A 12,280-nucleotide genomic window follows, 5' to 3' on the forward strand; every position below is an offset into this window, starting at 1 on the left:
TGTGTAAATCATCCTATGAATACTGTTATTTCATTTTTCTATAACAAAGATAACACTGTACACTGGATAATTACAGAAATAGAAACAGGGGACCATTAGGTTGGCTTGATGAAAGCATGTGATTATATCAGTATGTTTTCAAAGTTTAACAAGGAGCTGGGCACTGGTGGCTCACGCTTGCCATCCTGAGCTACTTAGGAAAGCTGAGATCAGAGGATCGTGGTTTGAAGCCAGCCTGGGCAGGAAAGTCCATGGGACTCTTATCTCCAATTAACTACCAGAAAACAATAAGTGGAGCTGTGGCTCAAAGTGGTAGAGTGCTAACCTTGAGTAGAAAAAATCAGGGATAGCGCCAAGTCTTTGAGTTCAAGCTCTACAATCACCACCAAAAAATATAACTAGGGAGCAAGAATGGCTCAAGACTCTTAGAAGAGTAAAATTTTATTAATTTTTGTTATGGGGCCTTGATTATACAGATACAAGTATGAGCGATCATTGGCAGAGTGAGACCCCATGCTCCAAACAATGAATGCTTACATACTAAGTGACGAGATTCTCTGGTAGACTTCCCTCTTAGACTCCAGAATGCATACTTCTTTTTCATCCATCTCAGGCAGAATCGATGGATTCCTTCTGTTATAAACTGATTGACTCAGGAGAAAAGACCAAAGTCACATGATGAAATAGCAGTCTATGTTGTATCACCTGATAGATGGATGCTCACCATTAGTAAACTTCCACCTCATATACAAAGCTTCCCACTGGCTATGCTGCAGGAATAATAACAACACAGAGACTGAAACACTAAAAGGCTTTCATTAAAACAAGACAGGACACAGTGTTTCCTTTCTTTTGTTTATTTTTTATCCACTTTTTGAAATATTTATAAACCATATATCCAATCCTATAAGGGCTTTATATCTGAAATATATAAGCAGTTCATACAACTTAGTAGAACACAAGTAAATTACCTAATTTAAAAATGGATAAATGGCTCAGATATTTTTTTCAAGAAGACATAAAAATGGCCGAACAGGTATTTGAAAAGATGTTTAATATCATTAATTGCTAGGAAATTTGCTAAGGGACTAACTCTCAAATATATTCACAGTACACAAAACAGTTATGTGCTGTGAGGGGAGGCTGGCCCGAGGCACCTGAGCACCCCATCCACACACAAAACAGTTATGTGAAGTGATGAGTATGTCAATTAGTTTGGCTTTGATAATCCTTTCATAATGTATAATAGAGCAAAACATCATAGTGTACACACTAAATACATACAGGATTAATTTGTCATTCATGTTTCAGGAAAGCCAGGGAGAGAAAGAGGGAGAAAACCAGAACATTTGCAGCAGTCCTGGAAACTAACACATCTTAAATTAGTTTCTTAAAAGGAGGAGAGAACAATTCCAACTTTCTACACTCAAATTGTTTGTCAACAATGAGACAGGAAAAAGTTACAAGCATGTGAAGTCTTATACAGTTTAATTCCCATGTACCCTAATCAGAGTGTGCAATACCATTTGTTTTGCAAAACTTATTTCATTTTTTAAATTATGTACATATATTTCTAGGCTAAAAATGAAAGTTAATCTGGGTACCAGTGGCTGTCTCTTGGTATCCTACCTAGCTAGACAGGAAACTGAGGTCTGGAGGATTAGGGTCAAGGCCAATGTGAGCAAGAAAGTTTACTAGCCTTCATCTCCAGCAAATTAGCAGGACTTGGAGGGATCATAGAATGCCAGCTTGTGAAGCTGAAGAAGTGAGTTCAGACCCAAGTACTGCCAAATAAATTATCATTTACAGAAGAAACAGTTCAATAGCATTTAATTTGATAATGAAAAGTAACTGCTTATTTAATTTGGAAGCCAATCCCTATTATTTAGCACTTTTTGGTGTGTGTGGGGTGGGGGTGAGGGGGTGCTGGTACTAGGGCTTGAATTCAAGGACCTCTAGTTTTCATTCAGCTTTTTTGCTTAAGGCAAGTGCTATACCACCTGAGCCACACTTCCAATGTTTGATTTTTGCTTTTGGAGGTAAGAGTCACATGGACTTTTCTTTGTGGGCTGGCTTTGAGCTTCAGTCCTCAGATCTCTGTCTCCTGAGTAGCTAGGATTATGGCTGTGAGACACCAGCCCTTAGCTTTCCTATTTAGCACATTTTAATTGATAATTTATTAATTGAATGTTTTTTTTTTTTGCCAGGCCTGGGGCTTGGACTTAGGGTCTGAGCATTGTCCCTGGCTTCTTTTTGCTCAAGGCTAGCACTCTGCCACAGTGCCACTTCTGGCCATTTTTTGTATATGTGGTGCTGGGGAATTGAACCCAGGGCTTCATGTATATGAGGCAAGCACTCTTTGCCACTAGGCCAAATCCCCAGCCCTGTATGTTCTTTTTAAATGAAAAGAATTCAGTAATCAAGTCAGACTTAGTATCTATTTTAGTCAATATGTTAATTTTTATGAAGCATTTTTCCTTTTCACTTGGAATTACACTTTGTTATTAATGTGCATGTCTATTTTCTTTGTTGATTGTGTTTTCATATACTATCAGGCTTTATGGATCTTTAAAACAAGTTATTTTCATTAGAAGTCTTGAGAGATTTATTTGACCTTATTCACAATGACTGAAATTAACCTTTGTAAAGCTGACTTTGCCTCATTTTCCATCTTTTTTACACAAAATTCCTTCTTTCATGTAGTTTTTTTACCCCTTATTGTTCCTTTCCTCCATGAACAATGAAATAAATTTCTCATAGTATTTCAACAAGTTCATTCTCTTACATTTCTGCTATCTTTATGGTAGCCTTCTGTCAATGTTTGTATACTTTTTAGTGGTTCTGAGATTACCTTAAGTAATTACATATATTATTTGTTCTGCTCTCAAAAATCTAATTAATGATGTTTTTTTTTTGAATGAAGACGACTACAATGGGTTGTAAATGTTACATTGTTGAATGGCTTTTGCACTTTCCTTTTAACAAGTAAATGAAATGCAGAAAAATTAATTTATGTTTCTCAATAAAAGCAAAGACATGGTAAAAGAACACTGATTTGTAGCAGTAGCATCAGATTTTTGGATCTAGTGACAGAGTACAATTTATTCAAGTATGCAAAGTGTCAAGACTGAGGTCTCAACATAATTTGAAATTATTGAAATACATAAATAATAGACATGCCATTATATATGAAACTATATGACAATCTATTTCATTATTTATTGACAGATATGTTTAAAGGGTAAAGTGCACATATTTAAGTACTTAAATATTCAAGCATGTTGTAGAATGGATAAGAAACCAGATTCCCTTGATCTTCCATCGCTGAGTAAAAGAGTGCCATCTCAGCCTCTCACAGACAGGTAATGTAATATTCTCCTAGTACCACATGATAATAGTTGTCCCATGTTTTAATAATAGGTATTTCTTAATCTTAGAATATTCAAAATATATTTAGCCTGATTGGCCAAATGTTAACATCAGTAATTGGCTGAAGCTAAATATCATAGAACGAACTTTGTAATACGAGAGTAAATTTGAACTATTTTTGCAGATAATTCTTATTTCAGTATTGAAAGTGTAAAGGTAAATGTTTGGTATAGTTTAGAAACACTAATTTCTCAGTTGTAACACCTGTTTATTTCCTTTTGTCATAACTGTTTTCTGCATTTGTAATAGCAAGTAGAATTTGACTTTGAACTGAGGTTGGTGGAAGAATGAGACATTTTTGGAAGTACCTTTCTTTCTTTCATCATATTTTCTCTTTTTTGTGTGGTGTCAGCAGGGTCCAGCCTATGCAAGTGCTTTGCAATTGTGCTACATCCCAGGTTCTTTGTCATATTCTTTATGTCCAGATCAAAGATGATGTATCATTAACAAAAAACAAAAAACAAACAAAAAAAAAGATGATGTATCATAGATGTTATCTATGCTTTTGGTGTTTTCTTCCTTGTGAGATTTTAATATGGTACCCCACCTCTTTGTTTATACTGGGGTTTGAACTCAGTTCCTCATGTTTGCTAGGTAGGAGCTCTTATCACTTGAGCTACATCACAGTCCTGATATCCTTTTGTGATGTAGATTAGTCTGAATGATTATATGAAAATAGAATTTCACGCACTACTATGGATAACTTTGAATGGACTGATACTACAGAAAGCAATCTTATGTGTCTGGCTAAATTATTTCAAGGGTTATCATTGCATACACGATAAAGTTGTATATTGCTTTGAATGGTAGTATTGTAATACCACTGCTAAGATGATATGTTCTTGAATTCTTAGATAGGACTTTTCCTTGAATACTTCTCCTGCTTTGAGTAGAATTAAATATTTTGATACTAGATTTAATTCCTAAGGAGTATTTCGGGTTTTTTTCCTTTGTTTTTGCCAGTCCTGGGGCTTGAAATCACTATTCCTGATCTTCTTTTTCTGCTCAAGTCTAGTACTCTACCACTTGCCACAGTGCCATTTCGGGCCTTTCCTGTTTATCTGGTACAGAGGAATCAAACCCTCGGCTTCCTGCCTGCTAGACACGCACTCTACCACTAAACCATACTCCCAGTCCTCCTACTATTTTGTCAAATATTATGAATTAGAGAAAACTCAGTAAAATTGGAATTAATACCTATGCTAGTCTCTTAGTCTGGTTTGCACTTATTTGAGTATGAAAACATAATGACATTTACTGTTTTCATCATTTATGGTAGAAATACCTGTTGAATGCCTACTGCTATATTCAGGTTTTGTGTTAAATAACGTACATGTTTTTCTAGGTCCTCATGGAGCTTATAGTCTTGTGGAGGAGTCAATAAATAAAGCAAGAATACATATTCTTAGTCTACTTTGTGATCTATAACAAAATATCTGAGGCTAGATAATTAATAAACAATAGAAGTTTATTTGAATAATGATTTCAGGGGCTAGGAAGTTCAAGATAGAAGTGTTTTATTTGGTGTTGTATTGCTGTGTCACAGACAGAAGGGCAAAAGAGAGAGAGAGGGGATGTGGGAGTCAAATTTTCTCTTAGAGTAAACATATTTCCATCATAAGTAACACATTTCCACAAAAACAAAATCCATTCAGAAGGGCACAGTGCCTATGACTTAAGTAACACCAATTAGGCCCCACACTGTGCAAGAATTAAATTTCCAACACATGAACTTTGGTGGCACATTGAATCTATAGTATGCACACTCCTACCCACACCCTCCTGCCCCATAGATGGTCTTCTTCATATAGTAATTCAATGTAGCATTTTTTGACTTTCTGATGCCTTTACAAGGAGCCATATGTTGACTTTTTTCTTTTCCTGGCATAGTGTATGTGGTATTGTATTGGCTCCTGATACTGGGAAGCCACTGTGATCTGCAGCAACTCAGCCATCAGGTCAAAAGAGTGACCAACCAATACCCATCATGGACTATGTGGTTAAGCTGTGATGTTCAGTAGGCAGATGTGTTACATGCACTTTCATATTTTAATATTTTCAACTTATGTTGGTTTTATTGCTACTTTAGTACACATGTATGAAATATATATATGCACATATATGTAAAACTGAGGTGAGTACTGTAAAATCAAAGACCGTATTTTAAGATTTCAGTCAGGTATGTCTCTTTGGAAGTTAAGAAAATCCAATTGTGTGAAGAGTGTGGAGTAAGTCATCTGAGGCAGAAAAAGTGTGAAGCTGTAGACCAGGAACAAATGGGATTTGCTAGGGTTTTAGCAGGACACTTCGTTTAGGAGAGGAATTAAAGCATAGTGATTAAGATCTGGGAAACAAATTTATAGTGGTCTTTGCAAATGTTGTATGCTTAAGTAAATTATCTCCATTTTTTGCCAGCCTCAGGGGCCTTACTTATAAAATGAGAGAATACCATCCATCTGCTAAAGTTTGCAACAGAAATACAAAAGGCATTCTCTTAAAACAATTAGCACAGTTCCTCACATATAAGTGGTCGTTACAAAATGTATGGTAAACTTACACATTAAAGTGAAGAACTATTGATTCTTAGGTGGTATATTTTGAAATTCAAAAATTGGCAGGGTTAGCTCTAGCCTCACACCAAAAGAACAACCTATACAATGTTTTACAATGCTTGTGTGTATGTCTTGTCTTAATTGTTAGATGAGCATTGTTTATTACAAATAAGCGTGGTTTTCGACCAAATGAAGAACTGTGCAAAGTTTAAAAACATTTGTTACACCAACCAGAATGATAGGTCTTTTATCAAGATGTTGTTTTTAGCAAGGCAGTCTGCTTTTTTGAATCCTTCAGGAGAAATAGGTTCTTTATTTTCCCCATTGGTGCTGCTTTTATTTAAACGCCTCCTTTTTTTTTTTTTTTGGCCAGTCCTGGGCCTTGGACTCAGGGCCTGAGCACTGTCCCTGGCTTCTTCCCGCTCAAGGCTAGCACTCTGCCACTTGAGCCACAGCGCCGCTTCTGGCCGTTTTCTGTATATGTGGTGCTGGGGAATCGAACCTAGGGCCTCGTGTATCCGAGGCAGGCACTCTTGCCACTAGGCTATATCCCCAGCCCGCCTCCTTTTTTTTAACAGTCTTTTTTAATTAAACTTTCTTCTTTATCGTCAAAGTGTGATACAGAGGGGTTACAGATTCATATGTAAGGCAATGAGTACATTTCTTGTTCAAATTGTCATCTCCTCCCTCATTTCCCCCCCTCTTCCCCCTCTCCCTCTCCCCCTAAGAGTTGTGCAGTTGATTTACACCAAATGGTTTTGCTTTTGGAATGGTTTGTCTTTTTGTCCTTTGTCTCTCAATTTTGATATTCCCTTTCCCTTCCCCAGTTCTAATACCCATATAAATAGTATCGAGGGTATTCGGATGTGATATAGTGGTAGCAGGGTACAACCACAGGAAGGGAATACAAGAGAAACAAAACTAAACCAACCAACCAAACAAATAAATAGAGAAGAAAAAAAAACAAAAAAAATACAAAAGGTATGGTTTCACATGGCATGTTGATAATAATTACAACACAACAGTGGTATAACTCTTGTTTCCGTAACGTGGAGTTCATTTCACTTGGCATCATCTTAGGTGATCATATGGGTGTAGCTATTGGGGTATTTTGATCTACCATGACTAGCCTGATCATGTACTAGCTATTCCATATGAGGGACACCATAGGGTTTATATTTCTATGGGTCTGGGTCACTTCACTTAATATGATTTTTTTCCAAGTCCTTCCATTTCCTTACAAATGGGGCAGTGTCATTTCTTCTGATGGATGCATAGAATTCCATTGTGTATATATACCACATTTTCCTGATCCACTTGTCTACTGAGGGGCATCTAGGTTGGTTTCATATTTTAGCAATGACAAATTGTGCTGTGATGAACATAGTTGTGCTGGTGGCTTTAGTGTGGTCTTTTGGGAAGATGCCCAAAAGTGGGGCTGCTGGGTCATAGGGGAGTTCGATGTTTAGCCTTCTGAGGAACTGCTTTCCAGAGAGGTTGAAAAAGTTTGCATTCCAATCAACAATGTAGTAGTGTTCCCTTTTGGCCACATCCTCTCCAGCATTTGTTATTGTTGGATTTCCTGATAATGGACATTCTTACTGTTTTGAGATGGAATCTTAATGTTGTTTTGATTTGCATTTCTTTTATGGCCAGTGATGTAGAACACTTCTTCATGTGTCTCTTGGCACTTCTAATTTCCTCTTCAGAGAAGTTCTTTTTTAGGTCTTTAGCCCATTTGTTGAGAGGACTGTTGGTTCTTTGATTATTTGTTTTGGGGGGATTTAATTTTTTGAGTTCTGTGTATATTTTGGATATAATGCCTTTGTCCATTGTATGGCTGGTAAAGATCTTTTCCCAATCTGTGGGCTTTCTGTTTATCTTGTAAGCTCTGCAGTTTGATACAGTCCCACTTGTCCAACCTTTCTTTGATTTGTTGCGTTTCCTGGCCTTTGTTGAGGACGTTTCTTCCAGTGCCAAGGAGTGCTAGAGTTTCTCCTATTCCTTCTTGTAGTGTTTTCAGGATATCTGAATTTAGAGAAAAAGATTCTTGTTAACAGTTGATACTTTATACTAGACGAAGGGAAATATTGCATGAATGACATGAAAATCCTTTCATAGGAATGTTTCTGGTATATTCTCCCTCCAGTCCTTAAGGTTCTGAAGCTTGCTTTCCTTTATCTAGGAAAATTATAGGGCAAGCTGCACTGTCTATGTAAGAACAAAATTCTAACTGCCCTTAGGGTTTCTGTTTCCATAGTATGGAAGATTTTTATCCGAATAAAAATCATGGACCTGACTCTGGAATTGGGAGTGATAATGGAGAGAAACGATTATCTACAACAGAAGTGAGTCTTTGCCATTACAGATCTAACTTATTCTACAATTTCATTATAGCGTTCAGAAAAACGTTTGCATGTATTTGAGTTGCAAATAAGATCATGATTATATTTTATTATTTCACATAACAAATGCAAAATCCTTACTTGTTTTAAAATCAGAAAAGGCATTTTTAACATAGTTTTGGTTTGAAAACTAGAGAATGTCTAATTCATATGTTTAGTTAAAGCAATTTAATTTTATCATAGATTTCACATGCCTAGTTTGTATTTGATACTTGTTCTGTATAGCCTTCAGATGATGATACCATCAGCCTTCACTCTCAAGTGTCAGAATCAAATAGAGAACAAACATCAAGAAATGATAATCATACAATAGGAAGCAAGAATGATTCCCAGAAAGGTAATTAATGTGGTATCTGCTCTTTTTATTTCATGTACACCGCCCTTATTAAAGACAGGGTTTTAAAATTAAAATGTTTTCAGCTAACTCTTATAGTGAGAAAATAACCTTTTATTCTAAGCACTACAGTGTTAAGAGTATTTTCTGTTATATTTTAAAATACATGTGAATTTGCTTTTAGACCAGGAGGTGTATGATTTTAGTGACCCCAGTACAGAAGATGTAGCTGTTCCTGAACAAGGAGATATACATATTGGATCATTTGTCTCTTTTCTTAAGGTAAATAAACAGTGAACAAATATTAATGAAGTGTTCTACTTGACCTTACAAAAGTAGACTGACATACAATTTTAAATTATTTTCTTTTATATAAGGGAAAAGAAAAGTGCTCTGAAAAATCTCAGAAAAATGAAGATATGGGAAATGAGAAAAGGTAAGCATAGAGGAACTCTCAAATTGAAATGTTAGGGGCTGGGAATGTGCTTGCCTAGCATGCATGAATCCCTGGGTTCGATTCTTCGGTACTTTATCAACAGAAAAAGCTGAAGTGTCACTGTGGCTCAAATGATAGAGCACTAGTCGTGAGCAAAAGAAGCTCAGGGACAGTGCCCAGGCCCTGAGTTCAAGACTAGGACTGGCAAAAAAGTAATATTACTTATGAATACTTGAACTGTCCATTATGCATTCCAACTGAAATTTTTATAGGACTTTTTGCTCATTTCTGTTTTATTTTCATAATTAGCAAGTACCTCATCTCTGAATTCCTTAATTAAGCCCAGAGTAAATATTTAAGCCTGTTTATAACATACAGTATATTACTTCCATGAAGTATAATAATAGTATCTCCTGTTTTACTGATCCATTCTTGATTCATTCTAATCCATTACTTGATCCATTCATCTACTGAGGGGCATCTCGTTTGGTTCCATATTTTAGCTATGGTACATAATGCTGCAATGAACCTGATGGTGCTGGTAGCTATAGAATGGCCTTCTTGGGCTGGGAATATGGCCTAGTGGCAAGAGTGCTCGCCTTGTATACATGAAGCCCTGGGTTCAATTCCCCAGCACCACCTATATAGAAAACGGCTAGAAGTGGCGCTGTGGCTCAAGTGGCAGAGTGCTTGCCTTGAGCAGAAAAAAGCCAGGGACAGTGCTCAGGCCCTGAGTCCAAGGCCCAGGACTGGCAAAAAAAAAAAAAAAAAAAAAAAAAAAAAAAGAATGGCCTTCTTTGTGATCCTGTGGGTAGATGCCCAAAAGTGGGGTTGCTGGGTCAAAGGGGAGCCCTATGTTTAGCCTCTTGAGAAACCTCCATACTGCTTTCCAGAGTGGTTGAGCAAGTTTAAACTCCCACCAACAGTGTCGTAGCATTCCCTTTTGGCTACATCTCTGCCATATATTTGCATATTTGATCTTGGCTTACCCTGATTAACACAATGGTTTCCATTCCATCCATATTTTAATAAATGACTTTCATTTTTGTTTATGGCTGTGTTTTATTCTATGGTGCATACATGTACTATATTTTCTTTATTCATCTGTTTTTGAGCACTTCAGCTGATTCCTCACTTTGGCTGTTGCGAATAGGAGCATAAGTAGACAAGTATCTTTCTTGTATATAGATTTAGCTTTCTTTTGATTTATGTCCAATAGTCATTTGGTAGTCATAAATAGGTTTGTTTCTAGTTTTTGAGGAGTCTCCATACTGATTTTCATAATAGTTACATAGTTTACAATCCCATCATCAGCTTATCCTGGTTCATTTTTCCCTGCATCCTTACCACAATTGGTTGTTTTTGAATGATTGCCATTGTGATTGGGAGAGATGGAATCTTAGTATAGATTTGATTTGAATTTCCTTTATGGCTCAAGATGTTGAATATTTTTACATGTATCTTTTAGCTCTCTGTGTTTCTTATGAAAAATATCCAATTCATTTTCCTATTTTCTAATTGGATTATATGTTCTTTTGCTATTTAATTTTTTGAGTTCTTTGATATGAATACTTTATCTGATGAATAGCTGGTGAAATATTCTCCCATTCTATGAGCTCTCCCCACCCCCCCACCTATTTCTCTCTTCTTTCAGGTTCTATGGCTTTAATTCAGGGCCTGGGTGCTGTACATGGGCTTTCATGTTCAAAGCTAACACTCTACGCCTTGATCCACAGTTCCACTTCTCACTTTTTAACAAATAGTTAATTGGAAATAGGAGAGTCCTACAGTCTTTTTTTCCGGGTTGTATATGACAGTATTTTCTTCTTTTCTGTTAAAAGTTGAATAGCATTCCATTGTATATGCATTTTCTTTATCCATTTCATAACCCAGGTACATCTGGGTTGGTTCAGTATTTTGATTAATGTGAACAATGCTGGCAACAAAGAAGAGAATGAATTTTTCTAAAAAAGATATCATATCTGTTTTTGCATATACCCAGGAATGAAATTGCTGCATCATATCCCATAGACTTTTATGCCCTGGTTGGCTTCAAACTGCAATCCTCAGATCTCAGTCTCCATAGTAGCTAGGATTACAGGTGTGAGCCATCGGTGCCTGGCCTTTAGGTTTGATCTTTTAATGGATCCCAAGAGGTAATATTAGGTAATGTTATATCAGCTATTAAGCAACTCTGATATCATTTTTATTTATATTTTTGTGCCAATTCTGGGAGTGTCACTGCACTTTAGTGCTCAAGTCTAGCGTTCTACCACTTGAGTCACAACTCCATTTCGGACTTTTTTGTGTTTAATTGAAGATAAGAGTCTCATGGACCTTCCTGCCTAGTCTGGTTTTGAACCACGATGTTTACTCCTCAGCCTCCTGAGTTGCTAGGATTGCAGGTGTGAGTCATTGGTACTTGGCTGTTTATTTTATATTAAATTGTACTCTTAAGATTTTATTCTTCTATTACTGTCCCACTTAATGAAATTACAAAAGTTGCCTATACTTGAGACTTACCATTATTATGTTAGATGTAGTAAAGTACAGCCATTTTCCAGCGGCTTACATCAGTAATCCTAGGTATTAGGAGCCTGGGTGAGATCTAAGGATCATGACTCAAAGCCAGTCAAGGAAGAAAAAATATTGAGACTCTATATCCAATTAACCAGCCAAACCCAACCCAAAAAACAAACCAAACAAATAAAAAAACAAAAACCACTAACAACCCTGGAGTGGAGGTGTGGTTGAAGTGGCATAGCAGCAGCTGTGGTTGAAAAAGCTTATCAGGAGTGTGAGGCCCTGTGTTCATAGGTGTGGCTGACATGGTAGAAAAACAACTGTGAGTGGTTAAGCCAAGCAAGTGTGTAAGGCCGTGAGTTCAAGCCAAGTATTGGCACACATACAAAAAGATTCAAATGTTTGTGATTTGGCATTGTATTTTTGAATGAAATATTTTGGGGAAAAATAATTTGAATTTAGGGAATAGTTTATTTCAAAATGTCTTTCCTTTAAGGGTTGAAAGGATACATTTTAATTAGCAAATTTGCAAATCTTATTTGAAACATTTTTGTATTTTTTTGTTTAAACTGTTTACTATATTTTATTTAGAAATTTTAAA

General features: G+C 36.4%; 1 protein-coding gene across 2 annotated transcripts in view; it reads left to right on the top strand.

The window, feature by feature from the left end:
- Window positions 1-12,280, top strand: part of Lrch2 (leucine rich repeats and calponin homology domain containing 2) — an 80,009-nt gene that overhangs the window by 37,721 nt on the left and 30,008 nt on the right. For both annotated transcript variants that reach the window (XM_048336376.1, XM_048336375.1), the window contains exons 6-10: window positions 3,229-3,362; window positions 8,242-8,329; window positions 8,612-8,723; window positions 8,905-9,002; window positions 9,098-9,156. In XM_048336376.1, coding sequence (XP_048192333.1) covers window positions 3,229-3,362; window positions 8,242-8,329; window positions 8,612-8,723; window positions 8,905-9,002; window positions 9,098-9,156 — 491 coding nt within the window. The remainder of the gene's footprint in view (window positions 1-3,228; window positions 3,363-8,241; window positions 8,330-8,611; window positions 8,724-8,904; window positions 9,003-9,097; window positions 9,157-12,280) is intronic.

Source organism: Perognathus longimembris, chromosome 28 (genome assembly GCF_023159225.1).
Source record: "Perognathus longimembris pacificus isolate PPM17 chromosome 28, ASM2315922v1, whole genome shotgun sequence".
NCBI lineage: Eukaryota > Metazoa > Chordata > Mammalia > Rodentia > Heteromyidae > Perognathus > Perognathus longimembris.